The 23868-nt window shown below is 46.1% G+C and overlaps 1 protein-coding gene across 1 annotated transcript in view; it reads right to left on the bottom strand.

The window, feature by feature from the left end:
- Positions 1-450: 450 nt before the first annotated feature.
- Positions 451-23868, bottom strand: part of vsx2 (visual system homeobox 2) — a 47429-nt gene continuing 24011 nt past the window's right edge. The window contains exons 2-5 of the mRNA XM_067991057.1: positions 21578-21662; positions 15910-16033; positions 4625-4805; positions 451-827 (exon numbers count right to left, since the gene is read on the bottom strand). Coding sequence (XP_067847158.1) covers positions 451-827; positions 4625-4805; positions 15910-16033; positions 21578-21662 — 767 coding nt within the window. The remainder of the gene's footprint in view (positions 828-4624; positions 4806-15909; positions 16034-21577; positions 21663-23868) is intronic.

The raw sequence follows: 23868 nt of genomic DNA on the forward strand, positions 1-23868 counted from the left end.
TGTTTATATTTTTATCATAAGTTGTCCCTTGTAAATATGTTCTACAAAAGATGAATTAGTCATCATTGAGGATGTAGGATTTGACAAGAATGCTGCAACTAAAACTAATTCTGGAATATCCAAGTACATTTTGAACTCCAGAATGAAATTTTAAAACACATCAGAAAAAAAACCTACCAAAATCCACCAGTGTTTCACTTTGGCTAGACTCCAAATGAGTAATTATAGATTATAGTTAGATAGCAAGTAAATATACCAACAACAAATTGTTTTTTTTAAAAAAAAACCCCACATCTGTCGAGAGTAACCTCAGTAAAAATAAAATGGAGGGAGGCCTGGAGGTTATACCAGAGCCAATGTTGTGTAGCTTTGTCACCATGAAACAGTCTGGGGATACTGCATCTTAAAAGACTGCGGAGATATAAAGAGCTAAAAGTTTGTGTATAAAGTTTAGAACTTTTCAGTCGACATCTCATCTTGCGTTGCTTTTGATTCCTCGCTCTTCGTCTCCTCGGGCCTGTCCTCCTCCGCCATCTTGCCTTGCGCGTCGCCGGAGACCGTTCCTAACACTTTAGCACTGTGCTCCTGTGCTTTCGCCCGGAGGGCGGCTATGCTGCTCTCCCGCAGCTCCTCTTTAGAAATGGCCGTCTTGGAATCCTTGCTCTTGTCTTCGCGCTCGATGTCCTCTTGGCTCGGCTGACTGCCGTGCTCGGCTTCCACTTTCCTCACCACCTCAGACGCCTCGAGGGACTTTTTGTGCATTCCTAGAAAGAATTGTTGGTACTCGGTTTTAGAAAATCGTCTGGTCATTGGTAAGCCATCTTGAACTGAAAACGGTAAGCAAAGAAAGATGCCAAGATTAAACTGTAGTAGGAACCTGGGAGCTAGGCTTCATTTAACATAGAAACTACAGGTCAGGTCAGGTCATTAAACACAAAGGTTTTACTGGAGAATAAACTAATTTGTAAATAGGGGGAGTGATCCTCCCCCAGGGCCATACCCAAACCTGGGCAACATGAAACTGAGTATGGGGGAGGTATAATTTCAAATGCCATTCTGTTTCTACAAGCCGGCCAGCACATGTGTCATTGCTCTGGCTCTGGTTCCAACCTAGTTGATCCTTCATAAATTGTTAATGAGGAGATAATCACTTTCTTTTAATAGGGTTTATCCTGAGCAATGCAACATGATGATTGAAGATAAGTACATTGAAATAAGTTTCTGGGTTTAGGTCTGAACTCTTCTCCAAACAGAACATGTGGAAGTCATAGTTTCTTTTGATAGCACTGATAAAACACTGAAAATAAGGGAGGGGGAAAGCTCTATATTTGTTCGATAAAGCTACGTTCTGTATGTTAGGTTTAGCAATTTTAATCGCTCCACCATTGGCGGCCGTGCCTTCAGCTGCGTAGGCCCTAAGCTCTGGAATTCCCTCCATGAACCTCTCCTCCTCTCTACCTCTCTCTCCTCTTTTTAAGACGCTCCTTAAAACCTGCCTCTTTGACCAAGCTTTTGGTCACCTGTCCTAATATCTCCTTATGTGGTTCGGTGTCAAATTTTGTTTGATAATCGTTCCTGTGAAGCGCCTTGGGACGTTTTTATTACGTTAAAGGTGCTATAAAAATGCGAGTTCCCTGAAATAAAAATGCTATTTCACCTCAAAATGATAGAGGGGGAAGTATTTATTCTGTCAAACACCGTGGGGTAAAAATTGGTTATGGCCTGTTTTCAGGTGCATAATTAACGGCGCGTAGAGTGCGCCTGGACCGGGAGGCCCGAGGCCTTAAATTGGGCCCAGGGCCTCGTTTGAATACTTTGAATGTGCTGCTGGCCCCTGTTGCGCCTCCAGAGGCAACTCGGCCATTTCCAAGTTATCAATTTCAGGCCGCTTCCCTCATCGGCAACAGCTCTCAGGCAAGTTCTGGGGGGGAGAACATCACCAGGGTGGGGTGGGGGGGGAGAGAACAACACCTGAGGTGGGGGGGAGAACAACACTGGGGGATGGAGAACAACACCAAGGGTGGGGGGGATCAACACGGGGTGGGAGGGGGTTATTGCAGGTTGGCAGCAACCCTCAGGAATGCCAGGCCGCATTCACGATAGGAAAACCTGAGCGGAGCAGGCCCATTGTCTGCTCCTCTCAGGGCAGCCCAATTTGGCAGAGGGATCCTAAAACAGGCGTTAGATGCAGAAGAGCCTAACGCCTGTTTTAAGTGGCCAGCAGGGGCAAGTCACAACTGGATGTAATTGTGTAGAGGAAGAGAGGACGGAGAGAGTTGATCTATCAATAAAAGATGGTCTTTTGTTGGCCTAATGGTCTTTTCCTGTTCCTAAAAATATCTCGAAGCATTCTTGGTAGTTAAAGAAAATGCAGAGGAATTGTTTACAACGGGGGTTCCCCATCCACAATGATATCGCCTTGTCTGAAGACGAAAAAAAGTTCTAAACAATACAGCTGTGCGCTGCAGTTAAAATTCAAGACAGGAAAAGATATTGAGTTCCTGGAGTTAGTTGTATTTCACACGCAGCTCATCATTTAAGACTGAGATAAGGAGGAATTTCTTCACGCAGAGGGTTGTGAACCTTTGGAATTCTCTACCCCAGAGGGCTGTGGATGCTGAGTCATTGAATATATTCAAGGCTGAGATGGATAGATTTTTGGACTCTGAGGGAACAAAGGGATATGGGGATCAGGCGGGAAAGTGGAGTTGAGGTCGAAGATCAGCCATGATCTTATTGAATGGCGAAGTAAGCTCGAGGGGCCGGATGGTCTACTCCTGCCCCTATTTCTTATATTCTTATGTTCAAACTGGCAGCCCTCTCTATTGGAACAAGCAGTTTGGGCCATTTGATAGCGCCTTGACTGTAAACGGATTTGAATGGCTACTTTGAACACATTGAAAATTGGGAAACCCTTGTGTTTAATATCTCTGATGCCCTGATAACTGAGACTTTGATGAAGTCAGGTGGGTTTCTACAAGGAGAGGTAGGAGAGGGATTGGTTAGTACATGAACACAGTGCAGAGGAAGCAAAGAAAATCTGAAATGGAAGATGATTTGTTTTGGAGCACATGCTTTTCTTAATTCTTTAATTTGTAGATGTTTAAATCGACACAACAACAAACAAACAAAACACAGCAAACCACAGAATGTGAAGGCTGCTTCCTAATTATTATAGTTGGAGAGAAGTAGAGAATAATTCTGTGCCCATCAAGCTGAGGGACATCAATGTTGGGAATGGAAAACTTTTCTAGTTTTTCCACCCAATGCCAGGGTATCAAGTACTCCCAGATCAGTTATGGGTTAGATGCACAGTAAAGTTCACCTCTATTCTGTTCCAAAAATGAGCATAAACCCCACTCCAAAAACAACACCATTTCCATTATTCCAACTCCCGTCATTCCTCTGGACTATTGGAGTGAGGTTGATAATTTGTTGTCTATTAGTACTGGTTCATGGTTGTCACAATGCAGTGGACCTCACCCACCTGGAACTGGGATTACATCGGCCCAATCTCATTTCCTATTGGACCTTACAGAAGAGACTTTCATCCTATCAGTCGAGGCTGGGTTGAAACCCAGGTGAAAGGTCAGTGTTTCAACCTATTCTCCAGCTCCATGATGGTTGGCTATTTATTTCCCAAACATGATACGTTTGACTTACCCTAAGCAAAATGGTGACTGAAGAAAGTTTTCCTTTGCTTTCTATGTATGAATGTTGTGCTCACCAGTGAGGATGTTTGTGCTTTGACATTTGCTCATTTCAGGCAGACAGTCCCAGGTTGGTAAAGCATGGTTAGATACAGAGTAAAACCCTCTCTACTCCACCTCGAGCTCAACCTCAACCTTAGAATAACCTGCTGTCATGTGCCATGACATTTCCAATTTCCCACAGCAGCCATCTTGGAGTGAGATAGCCAATTTGGGTCAAAATTAGGGCCAATTTTGTGCTGTAGACCCATGCCCACTAGGAACTGCCCAAATTCATTTAACATAGAACCCATCAAGATTTTCATCCCATCAGCCCGGATTTGACCCCAGGTTCCTGAGGTGATAAAGGCTAATGTCTAAACCCCTTTGGTCACCTAGAATATGTTCATATTAAGAAACAATGGGGGTAATTTTCACCTTCTTGCTCTGTCTTGTAAATAGTCTGCATTTATGAAGGATTTTTGATAGAGTAAATAAGGAGAAACTGTTTCCACTGGCAGGGGGATCGGTAACCAGAAGACTCAGATTTAAGATAATTGGCAAAAGAACCAGAGGGGAAATGAGGAAACATTTTTTTACGCAGCGAGCTGTTATGATCTGGAATACACTGCCTGGAAGCAGATCCAACAGTAACTTTCAAAAGGGAATTGGATAAAAACTTGAAGGGGAAAAATGAGCAGGGCTACGGGAAAAGAGCAGGGGAGTGGCAATAATTGGATAGCTCTTTCAAACAGCCAGCACAGGCACGATAGGCCGAATGGCCTCCTTCTGTGCTATACGATTCTACGTTACCTGCTGTAACCAAACCCATCATTCAGCAAATGAAACCCAGTCCCCTGAGTATTAAAAAACAAACCACGTATTTCCATATCTCTCTGGAGCGACCCCGTGACCCGGAACAGATAAATAATTACCGAGAAGCCACGGAGCGCAGGATTCCATGATCCCATCCTTTGCTGATTTAAGGATCGATTCTGGCAGTGGTATGGAATGCCGCACCATCGCTCCATACAGCCCGTACTCAGCCATGACGCTGCTCCGGCCCCAGCATTTCTCCCTCTTCCTCCACTTGGCTCTGCGGTTCTGGAACCACACCTGTCGGGGGGATTAAGAGTATCGACAAAGTCAGCACATCTGGAGGCAAGAAATCACCCGTCTAAGGCTCAGCGTTGAACACAACGACAACAACTTGTAATTATGCAGCTCCTTTATCGTAGTTAGAAAAAACGTCCCATGGCCCCTTCACAGACAAAGTTTGACACCGAGCCACATAAGGGGGATAGTAGGACCCGGTTACCAAAAGCTTAAGGAGCGACTTACAGGAGGAGAGAGGCGGAGAGGTTGAGGGAGGGAATTCCAGAGCTTAGGGCCCAGGCAGCTGAAGGCACGGCCGCCAATGGTGGAGCGATTAAAATCGGGGATGCGCAAGAGGCCAGAATTGGAGGAGCGCAGAGATCTCGGAGGGTTGTAGGGCTGGAGGAGGTTAAAGAGATAGGGAGGGATGAGGCCACGGAGGGATTTGGAAACAAGAATGAGAATTTTAAAATTGAGGCGTTGAAACACAGAATTATTTATATTTGCGGGCAGCCATTTTTAAATTATAAAAAAAACCTCCATAAGTTTTCTGTTTGGCAAAGTGATGGATATTTGTGTATGGGGATTCTTTTCTTGATTTGTGCGCCAGTTTTCTGAATCCAGCACTCTCAGGTCAGATGGGGGGTCAATAATAACATGTATTATGTCAGGTCCAAGAAGCCTGAGGCCTACAATGAGCTCAAGTCGTCTACTGCACCCTACTGTGGTCAACCAACCCATAGAGTGTGGGGAGGCTGCACACAATCTGTATGCAAGAACCAGTAAGGCCCCTGAAAGTTTAAAATGTGTGTGTGTGTGGGAGGGGGGAGGCGCAGGGATCTCCCGATAATGTAACAAGTGCACCTGAGCTGTGCTCCAGATGCGAAGTGCCCATTTGGAACAGATGCTGAATGGCAGTTACCATTGAAAACAAATCCCCTGTCCAGTGCCCACTGACGCCATGCAACCTCTTGTGCATCACCCCTGCACTACCTCTGCCACCCCTGCCCTCACACTACTCCGCCTCTACGCCACAATGGAAAATGCCACCGGTGCAGTTCATTCCTGCACAGGTGGGTGGAGTACCTGAGCAACACAGGCACAGTGGGGACTGGACTATCGGTCCCTAAGTGTGGGTCAGATTCTAAGTGTAGCGCATTCCAACAACACACTTTAACCTCCCCGCCCCCCCTCGCCTCCACTCCCCCCCTCCCCCACTGAATGGGCCTGACACTTCCATTTGTCACACCAACTATCCACGGTCCGAACGAAATTAACAGCTCGTTCCTGGGCTGAATCCACTTCAAATTCAGGCCCTGTATGTGAAAAGTCAGGGTGGGGCCCACAGGGCTCAGGCACGTCCCCCATCAACTGCAAAGTGTTCAAGAACTATTTTGTCGTGAGAAGAATTTGTTTCACTTTCTGCAAACTGCAGATATTATTTTACAATGTACAGTCACAGCTGCTGGGAGTGCGGTTACAGTACAGCAATACAGTCAAACAGGTGCGACAATGCCCTAAACTGCAAAAGCAACACTCAAGGAGTTAATGAATCTTAACAGGATGTTTTGATTGAACCCAGTTAGTGTGTTAAATTTTATGCCAAACATTGGATAATCTTCACAGCTTACAACTCCTAACCAATTATTGTAGAAGGTGCAGATGAAAGGCTAACTAGCTATTTATTATATTCCTTCCCCCTTTGACACTCTATACAAATAAATGGCACACTATATAGAAAGAAAGAAAGATCTTGCATTTATATAGCGCCTTTCATGACCTCAGGACACCCCAAAGCGCTTTACAGCCAATGAGGTACTTTTTTGAAGTGTAGTCACCGTTGTAATGTACATAGGAACAGAAGTAGGCCATTCAGCCCCTCGAGCCTGTTCCGCCATTCAATGAGATCATGGCTGATCTGGGAATGTAGGAAATGTGGCAGCGAATTTGCACACAGCAAGCTCCCACAAACAGCAATGTGATAATGACCAGATAACCTGTTTTAATGATGTTGGTTGAGGGAGAAATATCGACCAGGACACCGGGGAGAATTCCCCCTGCCCTTACTTCGAAATAGGATGTTTTGCGTCTGTCTGAGAGGCCTCGGTTTTACGTCTCAACCAAAAGACGGCACCTCCCTCAGTACTGCGCTGGGAGTGTCAGCCTAGATTTTATACTCCAGTCCCTGAAGTGGGATTTGGAAGCCATAACCTTCATGACCATAAAGGCAAGAGTGCTACCCACTGAGCCACAGCTGACACTAAAGCTGACGCTGATATTTTAGCCATCGACACGGGGTAGGGCATTGGGAAAAAGAATCCTATCGGGCTTCAATTTAAAAAAAAACACATAATAATTAAGTTTTTAACAGGCAAAATTAATTTATAAAACGAAACCTATCCCCAGGACTAGATTTAATCGCAGATCCAGATCAAGCTGCCTAACCTGCTGGTGCCTGTTGTTAAAGTGCTAAAGACCCTTGCTCTTATCAGAAAAGCTTCAACACAAGAGAGATTCCACAGATGTCGATTAGATGCCTAGTGATCAACGCTAACTTGTTAACTTGGTGTTGTTGCTGACGACAGTGGGGAGACAGGAGTCGGAGGGGGGGGGGGGGTGGGCAGAGAAGGAAGGGGATAAAAAATTGTCAAAATCATTCAAGGGTCTTTTGTAATTCATGACGGCTCCTCTACCCCCATCAAAGACAGCCGCTGATGAAAAATCGCTTCAGCTGCGAAAGAGGCAGGCAAGAGCCGACCCAGGGGGCAGCCGGAGTCTGATTGAAAAATAAGTTAATTTCTGCATCAATCGATGGGACAGCTTAGGCGACAGCAGCTCAAATATCACGGGAAATTAAACTAGCCTGACTCGGGGGAGAGGATGCATTGACCCATCCTAATTACAGCCATGTAGTTATCATTTTCATCTTAAACTGATCCCACCTCGCGGCCTCCCGGGGGAGAGCTACATCTTCTGATTTAACTAATTAAAATGGGAAAATTGGGTGTTAATTTTGCGGTGGAAATTTTCAGAATTACCCTGTAATGGAAATGAAATTAAATCGCTGGCAGATTGATGGCCCCGGGTCAGGGCATAATCTTCTCCTCCTGATTGCCTGATTAAGGCTGTTATCATTTTAGAAATCACCTCGTGTCCTCGACTCCTTGATAAGTTGGAAGTGCGGAATCGTTTGATATAATTTATCGTTCTCTCTCTCTCTCTTGTATTTTAATCAGACGCTGCTGAGATGGGGCCTGGGGGAGGGAGGGAGGGAGGGAGGGAGGGGGGGGGAGAGGACGGTGGAAGGGAGTCGTTGACACCTGTTTAGTGGGGGTCATCTGGAGGTTCTGTTCCCCTTGGTACCAGCAGGTGGTGGTTGAGGCCAGTGTAAAAGTGTTGCGAAAGCTTCCTCTCACACTCGACTATTAAAAACTAGAGAAAAAAGCCCAGGGGATAGTTTTCGTTTCTTTATTGCATGTTGAGAATATTCTTTTTTTCTAATAATTATCAGCTTGGTTAATGGCATTGAAGTGGGTGTAATGAAGTTCGATGGCTTTCTGGCAGGAAATCGAAGTGCAGCCATTTTGGTAGTCAGTAGGCGATCGAAATGGTGGCAAGGGAAAGTAAGAAACCGAGGCAGGTGGAGATGGATGGGCCCATTTTAAGATTCAACCTCGGGGATTGAAAGATTATTTTTCCACTCCAATTTTCTCCCCTCTTCCTCTCCACAAGGCTCTGCCTCATTCTGGGGTACAGTTCCACAAGTTGTTGGCCACTTTCTAGTACCTTACCCAAGTGCTCATTCTCCGGCCGTATGTCCAGATAGTGAGTGACAGCAAGCCATTTGACATGTGCCCTATCCAGGGGTCACTGGATGGTGATCAGGAGGGAGAACCACGGCTGATCTTTCCACTCTATAGCCCAGGGACACTGACGCCAATTGGAGCAGGCTACTCACTGCCACCGTGTCTGAGATCACTTAGCTCAGAGACTTACAACAACACCAACTAGGAATGTTCCACTTTCCCCCCAACCTCTCAGCAGTAGACAGCACTGTGGAGCCGAGCTATTCCCACAAGTCAGTGTGACAGATAACAATTCCTCAATACCGTTGCACAGGAAGATGTAACGCCATTAGGCAAGCTATTTGCTGCTCCTGTGCGACATTCTTTGTCTTCACCATTGCATCGCCCACGTGTGATGGTCTGACACACAGCTCTCCCAGACTGTCCCATCGGCAAAATGGTGGCAGTCACCTTCTGACCAACCAAATTTACCACCATCTAAAGCAGTGTAAAGGCCTCTCTACACATGAGCATTCCCATTACCCCGTTCATTACAGCAGCTTGAAGCAACTTAGGAGTTATCTAAAAAAATACAATACTGCTTGACCCAGTCACCTGGTTAGGGATGCTGTGGCCCCAATGTCCACTGGGCACTGGGTTGTGACTGCCCAAAGTCACTTCACAAAGGACTCTTACAACCACAGACAGAAACTTTCATCCCATCACTCTGGGCTTGATTCAACCAGGTCCGAAAATGAAAGGACAACGTAGGAATGCATCCTTTAGAAAATGAATTCATTAAATCTTCATAATATTGGCAGGCCAAGTAGGCAGAGTGTTGGTCCTCCAGTGGCAGAGTGTTGGTCCTCCAGTGGCAGAGCGTTGGTCCTCCAGTGGCAGAGTGTTGGTCCTCCAGTGGCAGAGCGTTGGTCCTCCAGTGGCAGAGCGTTGGTCCTCCAGTGGCAGAGCATTGGTCCTCCAATGGCAAGAGTGTTGGTCCATTAGAACATAAGAAATAGAAGCAGGAGTAGATCATCTGGCCCCTCGAGCTTGCTCCGCCATTCAACAAGATCATGGCTGATCTTCTACCTCAACACCATTTTCCTGCACCATCCCCATATCCCTTGATGCCTTTAATATCTAGAAATCTATCGACCTCTGCTTTGAATGTACTCAATGACTGAGCCTCCACAGCCCTCTGGGGTAGAGAATTCCAATGGCAAAGTGTTGGTCCTCCAATGGCAGAGTGTTGGTCCTCCAATGGCAGAGTGTTGGTCCTCCAATGGCAGAGTGTTGGTCCTCCAATGGCAGAGTGTTGGTCCTCCAATGGCAGAGTGTTGGTCCTCCAATGGCAGAGTGTTGCTTCCAACATCTCTCCTCAAACACAGAGAAACATTCCTGGTCCTCAGTTTTGCTGGTGGAAGGAAATGTACCTCCTCATAGATGGGAAGAAATGATTGGCTGGATACACCGAGCCAGTGTCACTCATTGTTTAGCAGCTGACCCAAGAGCAACATGGGCAGGGACAGATCGCTGGACATTGGTCAAACATCCTCACAACCAGGGATTGGTGTGCAAATCGGGGAGCGGGGGGAGAAAGGGGTGTTGTGGGCACACTGAAGAGAACTAACGCTTAGAAATATGGACTGGGTCAAACATTGGTTTGATCCCTCTCCAATCATTCCCAAGATGAGCCACACTAAGTGGGAAGGCATGGAACACAGCACGGCAGCTCCCTGTAAGGAGGGAAAATTAACCAGGACAGCCAGGCTAAATAGTCACTCGTATCTCCTGATGCCTGACTACTGGGAGTAAACCGTCTGAACACCCTTTTGATAGCAGAAGTGTCTATGCCAGGAGTGGAATAACTTACAAGACAAATTACATTTAAAAATATAAAATAGAATGCAGCGCAAAGGGTCTGCTCATTGGTGTGATGTGTTGGAACTCCACTGCAGCGCAGTCATGATTCTCCTGCATCGGGAGTTATTTATGTCAGTAGTGTTATTGTGGGGAGGCACTCGGGCAGCTAGAGAGGCAGAACCAGCCTGGGTCACTTTTCATACCCTTCAACAGCCATCCATAGAATGGCACTGACAGAGGTCCTGGAACAGCTGGCCTCCCAGCCTGGAGAAGACGCTCGGTAAAGGGAAGTAGAGAAACATAATGGAAGGCCGTACAAAAAAGTGAGAATGAAAACTGAAATGCAATAACATTTGTGATGTGAGGTAATTCTGTGTGGGTTTTGAGCTCTGACTCTTAATGGGTCCACCCGCCAACTTTACACCCACTTCAACCAACAGTTTCCATCATTATGTCTTTTTCTAATTTTAGGAGCTCAGATAGTGAAACCTCCGCTCTTTAAAGGGGGTTCAAATGCTGTGGGTCCTTCAAAAACACTCATGTACACCAGAACCTCTATATAAAGAGAACCTCTATATAAAGACCCAAGGCAGGCTAACCCAGAGAAAAGTAGCACTCCCACAACCATTCTACTGCCCATGCCACCAACCTTTCCATGAACCATGGTTTCACAAAACAATGTTAAGGAAAACTGTACAAGATTCCATATTAAAGACATCAACAGCAAAATGGTTCTCTGTCTTGGATGAGAGGATAGGGGCAATACTCAAATACTTCTGATCTAGTGCAGTACGTCTGTCAGATAATCACAGATAATCTAATCAAGGGGTTCAGATAGTTCATATATAGAATAATGGAAACCTGGGAGTGAGTTACAGACTGGAATCTAATTGAGGGGTTCGGATAGTTCATATATAGAATAATGGAAACCTGGGAGTGAGTTACAGACTGGAATCTAATCGAAGGGTTCAGATGGTTTATATATAGAATAATAGATACCAGGGAGTGAGTTACAGGCTGGAATCTAATCGAAGGGTTCAGATGGTTTATATATAGAATAATAGATACCTGGGAGAGAGTTACAGGCTGGAATCTAATCAAGGGGTTCAGATGTTTATATATAGAATAATGGATACCTGGGAGTGAGTTACAGGCTGGAATCTAATTGAGGGGTTCAGATGTTTATATATAGAATAATGGATACCTGGGATTGACTAAAAGAAGAATGAAAGAATTTGCATTTATTCAGCTCATTTGATGTCCTCAGGATGTCCCAAAGTGTTTCACAGCCAATGAAGTACTTTTGAAGCACAGTCAGTTTGATATGTAGGCAAACATTATAACCAGGTTAATCACAGACTGCCAGGTGAGGTAGGAAAGACGGTGGTGCAGGGAAACTCTGTAAAAGCTCCAAAGTGCAGCGAGGGAAACCAGCGTACATTTGATGGCAGCTGAATAAGGATCAGTGCCCTTAAAAATAGCCAATTATCTTCTGATAAACTTGATAGTAATACAACTTCCCTAAATATGGCACCTGTTGCAATATTAAGCCCTACAGACCAGGAAGGAGTCAGGTTCAATCCCTGGTCTGTGCTGAGCTATCTTACCTCAGATGAGAATGGAGCTACGATTGGTTTCAGCGCTCCTGGGTTAGGCAGCAGGAAATCAACTGTGATCTCATTCCTGAACACCACCCAGTGACTCTTGCTGGGAAGTGTGTGTGTGTGTGCATCAACACTGAGGGAAGGACAGAATCATCTGCGATGCACCCCGTGGTTGAATGGCCTACCGACACTCTCTGTCTCGATTCACAGAAGTAGAATGTCCACTTGGAGAAGGCACCAGATGTGAGTCAGCTTTCATGGAATCATACAGCAAGACAGGAGACAAACTGTAATGGTAATAGCATCACAGATAATAGTAATTTAGTGTGACACCGGATATGCCCATCAAGGAATTATCTAATCAGAATCAGGTGGTTCAAGCTTTACTCACTCTGTTCATGACATCATCTAAGCCCTCGATTACATTTGTGCCTTTAAGTGTCAACATGGCTCAGTGCTCAGTGGTAGTACCTCCTGCCTCTGAGTCAAAAGGCAATGGTTCAAGTCTCAATCCAGGATTTGAGCATATAGTCTAGGCTGACACTTCAGTGCAGTACTGAGGGAGTGCTGCACTGTCAGAGGTGCCGTCTTTCGGATGAGTTGTTCAGCTAAGGTCCTGCCTGCTTGTTCAGGAAGATGTAAAAGATCACATGGCACTATTAGACAAGCGGAGAGTTCTCTGCTTGTTCAGGAAGATGTAAAAGATCACATGGCACTATTAGACAAGCGGAGAGTTCTCTGCTTGTTCAGGAAGATGTAAAAGATCACATGGCACTATTAGACAAGCGGAGAGTTCTCCTGGTGTCCCGGTCACATTTATCCCACAATCACACCACCAAAAGAAAAACAGATTATCTGACCATTTATTTCACTTCTGTTTGTGAGACCCAGTTGTAATGTTTGCCTACATATCAAAGTGACTATGCTTCAAAAGTACTTCATTGGCTGTGAAGCATTTTCGGACATCCTGAGGACATCAAATGTGTTATAAAAATGCAAGTTCTTCTGTTCTTCTTCTAGTCAAATCTCAGGTTTCTATTATTCGATATAGAAACCATCTGAATTCCTCCATTAGATTCCAGTCTGTAATTTACTCCCGGGTATCCATTATTCCAAATATAAATCATCCGAACCCCACAATTAGATTCCAGCCTGTAACTCACTCCCGGGTATCCATTATTCTATACTGGACCCCTAGATTATTACACTTTATAATCTCTCTGTCAAACACATGCTCTGCCATTATCAATTTGAGTTTGGTACATCACAGTGGTCACTGAATAGGATGTAATGTTAATGTCTCTTTTTCAAATCAAATTGTTAAATTTATTTAATTTGGAATCTGGTAGAGGTCAAAGGTTGCTTAATATTAGATCTCTATCTACTCAAACTCAAATTATGCTCCACATGAGCCTCCTCCCACCCTACTTCATTTAACCCTATCACCATATCCTTCTATTCCTTTCTCCATCGTGTTTATCTAACTTCCCCTTAAATGCATCTATGTTATTCGTCTCAGCTACTTCTTGTGATAGCAAGTTCCACACTCTAACCACTCTCTGGGTAAAGAAGTTTCTCCTGAATTTCCTATTGGATTTACTAGTGACCGTCTTATATTTATGGTCCCTAGTTCTGGTCTCACCCGCAAGTGGAAACACCTTCTCTACGTCTACCCTATCAAACCCTTTCATAATCTTAAAGACCTCTATCAGGTCACCCCCTCAGTCTTCGCTTTTCTAGAGAAAAGAGCCCCAGCCTGATCAATCTTTCCTGATAGATCTAACCTCTCATTTCTAGTATCATCCTAGTAAATCTTTTTTACACCTTCTCCATTGCCTCTATATCCTTTTTATAATATGGAGACCAGAAGTGTTCACAGTACTCCATGTGTGGTCTAACCAAGGTTCTATATAAGTTTAACATAACTTCTCTGCTTTTCAATTCTATCCCTCTAGAAATGAACCCCAGTGATTGATTTGTTTTTTTTAATGGCCTCATTAAGCTTCCCAACATTCTGTTTGCTTTTTTACCAGCCTAGGAACATTGTGCTGATGGTTTTCGTGACCTGTTCAGTAAAACCCCCAAAAATCTCTCCTGCATAGTTCATGTACATTCCCATTTAGCACATGTGCATTCCCTACATTATAACAGTGACTACACTGGCTGTGGAGTGCTGTGGGACGTCCTGAGATCATGAAAGGTGCTATATAAACGCAAGTCTTTCTTTCATATTTATCTGTTTTGTTGACCTGAATCTGTCCTTTAATCTAGTGTATATAAATATCTTTCTGTCCAAGTATATTTATATATCTATCTATTTGTGCTGTACTTCTCTCTATCCACCCATATCTGATTATCTCTACTTATATTTTCATTTACTGCAGTATGTTTATGGCTGAATCTATAGCTGGTCACTGTTTGTCTTCTTTATTTCTCCAAACTGTATTTATAGCCAGATTCATCCTTCAAGCTCCCCCTCATTCATAAAAATATATATATGATGGGGATCAGGATAAAGAATGTGTATTCCAAAAATTTGACATTTTCTAAATTAACTAGATTAATGTCTTACCTTTTGCACATTCGACAGAAAAGAACCGTTGCTGTATTGAAAAATTCCATTCCACAAAGTATTTCAGCAATATATTTAAATTCTCTCGTAATGGTAACTAGGGATGATGGTAATGTGATATATCTAATTATAAGCTTCTCCTCTCTGCACCTTGAATGAGATTCTCTTTCTACACTTAGCTTAGATCAGCATCTTCCCCAAAACTCAGTCTTCCCCATCTAGTACAATTCACAGGGAGCCCCGACCTCTGCCTGTTGCTAAAACATCAAAACCCGCTTAAATGTTTGGAAAAGATGAATTGTGCAACTCTCCAAATGAACTTACTGAGAGGAAACCTTGCAAATTACAAGTAATGTTTAAAAAAATCAATTTGGGGGCAATAGTGTTAGTTCAAGTAATTTCCCTTTGGAGACTTCATTCGAAAATTAAATTCCCATCATTATTTATTTAGTTTTTATTCATTGTTATTTAGTTTTTACTCATTGCTATGTGTGTGGTTTATATTCACTTCCCCATATGTGTATCTCTGTCTCTGCCTCTCTGTCTGTGTCCGTCTCGATGTCTCTCCGGCTATATCTGTCTCTCTGTTTCTCTCCGTCTGTGTCTGCCTCTCTTGTTCTGTCTCTCCGTCTGTGACTGTTTGTCTCACTCTGTCTTTCTCGCTGTGTCTCTCCATCTGTCTCTCTTGCTGTGTCTCTCCGTCTGTGTCTGTGTCTCTCCATCTGTGTCTCCCCATCTGTATCAGTCTTTGTCTCTCCGTCTGCGTCTCTCTCGCTGTGTCTCTCCATCTTTCTCTCCGTCTGTCTGCTTTCTCGCTGTGTCTCTACGTCTATCTCTCTCGCTGTGTCTCTCTTACCGTATCTGTGTCTCTCCATCTATGTCTGCCTCTTACCACACCGCTCCATCTGTATCTATCTTTCTCTGTCTCTCCATCTGTGTCTGTCTCTCTCGCTCTGTCTCTCTGTCTGTGTCTGTGTCTCTCTCGTTTTGTCTCTCCATCTGTTTCTCTCATTGTGTCTCTCCATCTGTCTGTGTCTCTCTCTCTCACTGTGTCTCTACGTCTGTCACTCTCACTGTGTCTCTCTGACTGTGTCTGTGTCTCTCCATCTGTGTCTGCCTCTTACAATACCGCTCCATCTGTATGTCTTTCTCTGTCTCTCCATCTGTGTCTGTCCCTCTCACTCCGTTTCTCCATCTGTGTCAGTGTCTCTCAGTCTGTATCTGTCTCTCTCGCTGTGTGTGTCTGTCAGTCTCTCTCACTGTGTCTCTCCCTCTGTGTCTGTCTCCCTCTCTCGATTTACCTGAATCCTGTCCTCTGGTAACTCGGTTTTCATGGCCAGCATTTCCCGTGCGTACACGTCTGGATAGTGAGCTTCGTTAAATGCCTTTTCCAGCTCCTCCAACTGGTAAGAGGTGAAAATAGTCCTTAAAATTGGAAAGAAAAGAAAATTGGCTGGATGTGAGACAGATACACAACCAACGCTGAATTCGAAGCATCACTCGTCAATTCCATCCAGACACTAAGAACGCTGAGACTTGCTCCTTGGTTTGGAGGCAGTTGTTCCTATGATACAGATATTTACTGATTGTATAATATGCAGCTTTAGTGTCTGAAGGCAGACTTCATATCACATATTTTGGCTTTTCAGGAGATGCTGCAGTTTGCTCTCTTTTTCATCCCAGGGCGTTTCCATGTCAACTGAAGCTGGTCACTGATGTTCTTGTGTAACCTCTTGTGCTAAATCTGTCACTTTCATATCAGGATTACAGGGCACCAGAGATATCAACTGTAGGACTTGTGAAAATACCCAAACACCAAATAGGAGGCAAAGGGAGTATCCAGTAAATGCAGCAGGGATAGGAGAGCACAGCATGGATAGGGGAACACAGCACGGATAGGAGAGCACAGCACAGATAGGAGAACACAGCACGGATAGGGGAACACAGCACGGATAGAGGAACACAGCACGGATAGAGGAACACAGCACGGATAGGAGAGCACAGCACAGATAGGAGAGCACAGCACGGATAGGAGAACATAGCACGGATAGACGAACACAGCACGGATAGGAGAACATAGCATGGATAGACGAACACAGCACGGATAGGAGAACACAGCACAGATAGGGGAACATAGCACGGATAGGAGAACATAGCACGGATAGACGAACACAGCACAGATAGGGGAACATAGCACGGATAGAGGAACACAGCACGGATAGAGGAACACAGCACGGATAGAGGAACACAGCACGGATAGGAGAACACAGCACGGATAGAGGAACACAGCATGGATACGAGAGCACAGCACGGATAGAGGAACACAGCATGGAGAGGGGAACACAGCAGGGATAGAGGAACACAGCACGGATAGAGGAACACAGCACGGATAGGAGAACACAGCACGGATAGAGGAACACAGCATGGATACGAGAGCACAGCACGGATAGAGGAACACAGCATGGAGAGGGGAACACAGCAGGGATAGAGGAACACAGCACGGATAGAGGAACACAGCACGGATAGAGGAACACAGCACGGAGAGGGGAACACAGCACGGATAGAGGAACACAGCATGGATACGAGAGCACAGCACGGATAGAGGAACACAGCACGGAGAGGGGAACACAGCAGGGATAGAGGAACACAGCACGGATAGAGGAACACAGCACGGATAGAGGAACACAGCACGGAGAGGGGAACACAGCACGGATAGAGGAACACAGCACGGATAGAGGAACACAGCACGGATAGACGAACACAGCACGGATAGAGGAACACAGCACGGATAGGAGAACACAGCACGGAGAGGGGAACACAGCACGGATAGAGGAACACAGCACGGATAGAGGAACACAGCACGGATACGAGAGCACAGCACGGATAGAGGAACACAGCACGGAGAGGGGAACACAGCACGGAGAGGGGAACACAGCACAGAGAGGGGAACACAGCACGGAGAGGGGAACACAGCAGGGATAGGGGAACACAGCAGGGATAGGGGAACACAGCACAGATAGGGGAACACAGCACAGATAGGAGAACACAGCACGGATAGGGGAACACAGCACGGATAGAGGAACACAGCACGGATAGGGGAACACAGCACGGATAGGGGAACACAGCACGGAGAGGGGAGCACAGCACAGATAGGGGAACACAGCACAGATAGGAGAACACAGCACGGAGAGGGGAACACAGCACGGAGAGGGGAGCACAGCACAGATAGGGGAACACAGCACAGATAGGAGAACACAGCACGGATAGGGGAACACAGCACGGATAGGAGAACACAGCACGGAGAGGGGAACACAGCACGGAGAGGGGAACACAGCACGGAGAGGGGAACACAGCACGGATAGAGGAACACAGCACGGAGAGGGGAACACAGCACGGAGAGGGGAACACAGCACGGATAGAGGAACACAGCACGGATAGAGGAACACAGCACGGAGAGGGGAACACAGCACAGAGAGGGGAGCACAGCACAGAGAGGGGAGCACAGCACGGATAGGGGAACACAGCACAGATAGGAGAACACAGCACGGATAGAGGAACACAGCACGGATAGGGGAACACAGCACGGATAGGAGAACACAGCACGGAGAGGGGAACACAGCACGGAGAGGGGAACACAGCACGGAGAGGGGAACACAGCACGGATAGGAGAGCACAGCACAGAAAACACAACACAGATAGGCAAACACTGCACGGATAGGGGAACACAGCACGGAGAGGGGAACACAGCACAGATAGGGGAACACAGCACGGATAGGGGAACACAGCACGGATAGGGGAACACAGCACAGATAGGGAAACACAGCACAGATAGGGGAACACAGCACAGATAGGGGAACACAGCACAGATAGGGGAACACAGCACGGATAGAGGAACACAGCACGGATAGGAGAACACAGCACGGATAGAGGAACACAGCATGGAGAGGGGAACACAGCAGGGATAGAGGAACACAGCACGGATAGAGGAACACAGCACGGATAGAGGAACACAGCACGGAGAGGGGAACACAGCACGGATAGAGGAACACAGCATGGATACGAGAGCACAGCACGGATAGAGGAACACAGCACGGAGAGGGGAACACAGCAGGGATAGAGGAACACAGCACGGATAGAGGAACACAGCACGGATAGAGGAACACAGCACGGAGAGGGGAACACAGCACGGAGAGGGGAACACAGCACGGATAGAGGAACACAGCACGGATAGGAGAACACAGCACGGATAGAGGAACACAGCACGGATAGAGGAACACAGCACGGATACGAGAGCACAGCACGGATAGAGGAACACAGCACGGAGAGGGGAACACAGCACGGAGAGGGGAACACAGCACAGAGAGGGGAACACAGCACGGAGAGGGGAACACAGCAGGGATAGGGGAACACAGCACAGATAGGAGAACACAGCACGGATAGGGGAACACAGCACGGAGAGGGGAGCACAGCACGGATAGGGGAACACAGCACGGATAGGAGAACACAGCACGGAGAGGGGAACACAGCACGGAGAGGGGAGCACAGCACGGATAGGTGAACACAGCACGGATAGACGAACACAGCACGGATAGGGGAACACAGCACGGATAGGGGAACACAGCACGGAGAGGGGAGCACAGCACAGATAGGGGAACACAGCACAGATAGGAGAACACAGCACGGAGAGGGGAACACAGCACGGAGAGGGGAGCACAGCACAGATAGGGGAACACAGCACAGATAGGAGAACACAGCACGGATAGGGGAACACAGCACGGATAGGAGAACACAGCACGGAGAGGGGAACACAGCACGGAGAGGGGAACACAGCACGGAGAGGGGAACACAGCACGGAGAGGGGAACACAGCACTGAGAGGGGAACACAGCACGGAGAGGGGAACACAGCACGGAGAGGGGAACACAGCACGGAGAGGGGAACACAGCACGGAGAGGGGAACACAGCACGGAGAGGGGAACACAGCACGGAGAGGGGAACACAGCACGGAGAGGGGAACACAGCACGGAGAGGGGAACACAGCACGGATAGAGGAACACAGCACGGATAGAGGAACACAGCACGGAGAGGGGAACACAGCACGGAGAGGGGAACACAGCACGGATAGGGGAACACAGCACAGAGAGGAGAACACAGCACAGAGAGGGGAGCACAGCACAGAGAGGGGAGCACAGCACGGAGAGGGGAACACAGCACGGATAGGGGAACACAGCACGGATAGGGGAACACAGCACGGATAGGAGAACACAGCACAGATAGGGGAACGCAGCAAGGATAGGGGAACACAGCACAGATAGGAGTACACAGCACGGAAAGGAGTACACAGCACAGATAGGAGTACACAGCACAGATAGGAGTACACAGCACAGATAGGAGTACACAGCACGGAAAGGAGTACACAGCACGGAAAGGAGTACACAGCACGGATAGGAGTACACAGCACGGAGAGGGGAACACAGCACGGATAGGAGTACACAGCACAGATAGGAGTACACAGCACGGATAGGAGTACACAGCACGGATAAGCGAACAGAGCATGGATAGCAGAACACAGTTGGCTCACACTGCAAACACTATAAACAGAATGACAGCAGGTACCATTAAACAGACACAGCTGTCTGCGGACAGGTGAGGAATACATTGAGTTACATCAAAACTACAGCACGGAAACAGGCCATTTGGCTCAACTGGTCCATGCCAGTGTTTATGCTCCACACGAGACTCCTTCCTCCCTATTTCATCTAATCCTATCACAATACCCTTCTATTCCTTTCTTCCTCATGTGCTTATCTAGCTTCCCCTTAAATGCATCTATGCTATTTGCCTCAACTACTCCTTATGGGAGCACGTTCCATATTCTTACCACTCTTTAGGTAAAAACGTTTCTCCTGAATTTTCCACTGCATTTATTAGTGACTATCTTATTTTTTTTTTATTCGTCCATGGGATGTGGGCGTCGCTGGTGAGGCCAGCATTTATTGCCCATCCCTAATTGCCCTCGAGAAGGTGGTGGTGAGCCGCCTTCTTGAACCGCTGCAGTCCGTGTGGTGACGGTTCTCCCACAGTGCTGTTAGGAAGGGAGTTCCAGGATTTTGACCCAGCGACGATGAAGGAACGGCGATATATTTCCAAGTCGGGATGGTGTGTGACTCGGAGGGGAACGTGCAGGTGGTGTTGTTCCCATGTATCTGCTGCTCTTGTCCTTCTAGGTGGTAGAGGTCGCGGGTTTGGGAAGTGCTGTCGAAGAAGCCTTGGCGAGTTGCTGCAGTGCATCCTGTGGATGGTACACACTGCAGCCACAGTGCGCCGGTGGTGAAGGGAGTGAATGTTTAGGGTGGTGAATGGGGTGCCAATCAAGCAGGCTGCTTTGTCCTGGATGGTGTCGAGCTTCTTGAGTGTTGTTGGAGCTGCACTCATCCAGGAAAGTGGAGAGTATTCCATCACACTCCTGACTTGTGCCTTGTAGATGGTGGAAAGGCTTTGGGGAGTCAGGAGGTGAGTCACTCGCTGCAGAGTATCCAGCCTCTGACCTGCTCTTGTAGCCACAGTATTTATGTGGCTGGTCCAGTTAAGTTTCTGGTCAATAGTGACCCCCAGGATGTTGATGGTGGGGGATTCGGCGATGGTAATGCCGTTGAATGTCAAGGGGAAGTGATTAGACTCTCTCTTGTTGGAGATGGTCATTTATGACTTCTAGTTTTGGACTCACCCACAAGAGGCAACATTTTTTTCTATGTCCACCCTATCATGATCTTAAAGACCTCTATCAGGTCACCCCTCAGCCTTCTCTTTTCGAGGCAAAAGAGCCCCAGCCTGTTCAGCCTTTCCTGATAAGTATAACCTCTCAGTTCTGGTAACATTCTCGTGAATCTTTTTTTGCACCTTCTCCAATACCTCTATATCCTTATTATAATACGGAGACCAGAGCTGTTCACAATACTCCAATTCTTACCTGTGACGCCTTTTCTTTCTCTTTTTCGTTTGGCTGAGATTGGATTTGGAAAGTTTCCTGTCACTCGATGAAATGTCTTCGGAATCTGAATTAAAACATAAAAAAACGATTTAAAATATATTTTAAAATGGCAGTTCCCACTGTGTGTAACAGTGTATTATTTGGACGGGGTAGGCGGTTCATTCATCAGTTGCAGGGGGATGAAAGAGCCTGGAATATTACAATGATTTACATGTATTTACAATCATTGTAATATTCATTCATCTCAAATGGATCCAAATTAAAATTTTGTTCCCATTATTTTTTCTATTTATTAAATATTTGTTCCTTAATCGCTCTGAACTAAAATTGAGTAACCTTTCACTGTGTGTTTATGAAAGAAATGTTTGTAGTGATCAGTCCAGCCCTGACACTCAATAAACACATTCTAATCCGTTTTATATTAAATAGAAATCAAAAGATTCTAGCAGATCCAGCCTTTAAAACTGAACCTCCTCTGTTGGATTTCATGGACATCCCCATGAATTAATATACAAAAAATTTAATTAATTTAAGAAAACATCTGCACTGCATATTCAAATTTGAAAAAAGAAATTCTATTTCACAGCACAGAATTTCTCTCCCGATGAATAAAAATCGAATTGAGACACAACAGGACCGGTCTCCGAGTGAACAGACTCACTCACCCAGGTCTGCCCACCTCACCCACCCCCAGTCTGCCCACCTCATCCACCCCGGGTCTGCCCACCCTGGGTCTTCCCACCTCATCCACCTCGGGTCTGCCCACCCTGGGTCTATCCACCTCACCCACCCTGGGTCTGCCCATCCCGGGTCTGCCCACCTCACCCACCCCGGGTCTGCCCACCCTGGGTCTATCCACCTCACCCACCCTGGGTCTGCCCACCCCGGGTCTGTCCACCTCACCCACCCCGGGTCTGCCCACCTCGCCGCAAACACTCACTGACAGGGAGACGGGGTAAGCCGGGACCAGCCGCTCCCTGCGGCCAACACTTGGGAAACGGACTTCTGAAAGGGTCGGTTTACACAATAGACGTCCCTGCGTCTTTTTAAAAGAGACTTGACATCGGACAGCTAAAAGAAATTGTATCTCCGCTAAATTAATCAATTTGCTCTTAAATTTGTAATATCAATATTGGACTGCCTGTTGTAGTCGATTTTTACATTAGGTTCTGTGTGATTCTCCCTTTAAATATTTCCTTTAAACCCCTCCGACTCTCCCTTTAAACATTTCCTTTAAAACCCTCCGACTCTCCCTTTAAATATTTCCTTTAAAGCCCTCCAACTCTCCCTTTAATCATTTCCTTTAAAGCCCTCCGACTCTCCCTTTAATCATTTCCTTTAAAGCCCTCCGACTCTCCCTTTAAACATTTCCTTTAAACCCCTCCGACTCTCCCTTTAAACATTTCCTTTAAAGCCCTCCGACTCTCCCTTTAAACATTTCCTTTAAAGCCCTCCGACTCTCCCTTTAAACATTTCCTTTAAGCCCCTCCGACTCTCCCTTTAAATATTTCCTTTAAACCCCTCCGACTCTCCCTTTAAACATTTCCTTTAAACCCCTCCGACTCTCCCTTTAAACATTTCCTTTAAAGCCCTCCGACTCTCCCTTTAAACATTTCCTTTAAGCCCCTCCGACTCTCCCTTTAAATATTTCCTTTAAACCCCTCCGACTCTCCCTTTAAACATTTCCTTTAAACCCCTCCGACTCTCCCTTTAAACATTTCCTTTAAACCCCTCCGACTCTCCCTTTAAACATTTCCTTTAAAGCCCTCCGACTCTCCCCTCTGAAACCAGTAGGTTAAACTGAAAGCTATTTTTATTTCAAAAACAAACAGCACTTGAATGCGTTTCTTCAACGACGTTTTATAAACTCATGGATCCCATCGGTTTCGGATGATGGGTTAATGATATCCGAGATCATGGGGACAGAGGTAATTACTCTGGTGATTTTGTGTAGCAACGTCAATAATGCGTTTTTTTTTAAAAACACAAGATGTTTCTGATTTAGTTACACACAATAACCAGAACAATTCTTCCCCTTTAGATGCTCTCCAGTGATTTTAATTAAAATGGTCACTGGGAATTATAAATTGTAAAATGCTAACTGTGGAGCTGGAGAAATGAGAAGAAAATGGGGAAGGTGGAATGGAAGTTTTTTTATAAGATATGTAAAACTATTATTCCTCTTTTAATTCCTCTGTGTTGAATGGACTGTGGGATCATTCTCTTTAAATTGACAGGTGAAAATGGCTCATTTACAGTAGGTGCTAAAG

This window comes from Heptranchias perlo, chromosome 10 (genome assembly GCF_035084215.1).
Source record: "Heptranchias perlo isolate sHepPer1 chromosome 10, sHepPer1.hap1, whole genome shotgun sequence".
NCBI classification, from domain to species: Eukaryota; Metazoa; Chordata; class Chondrichthyes; order Hexanchiformes; family Hexanchidae; genus Heptranchias; species Heptranchias perlo.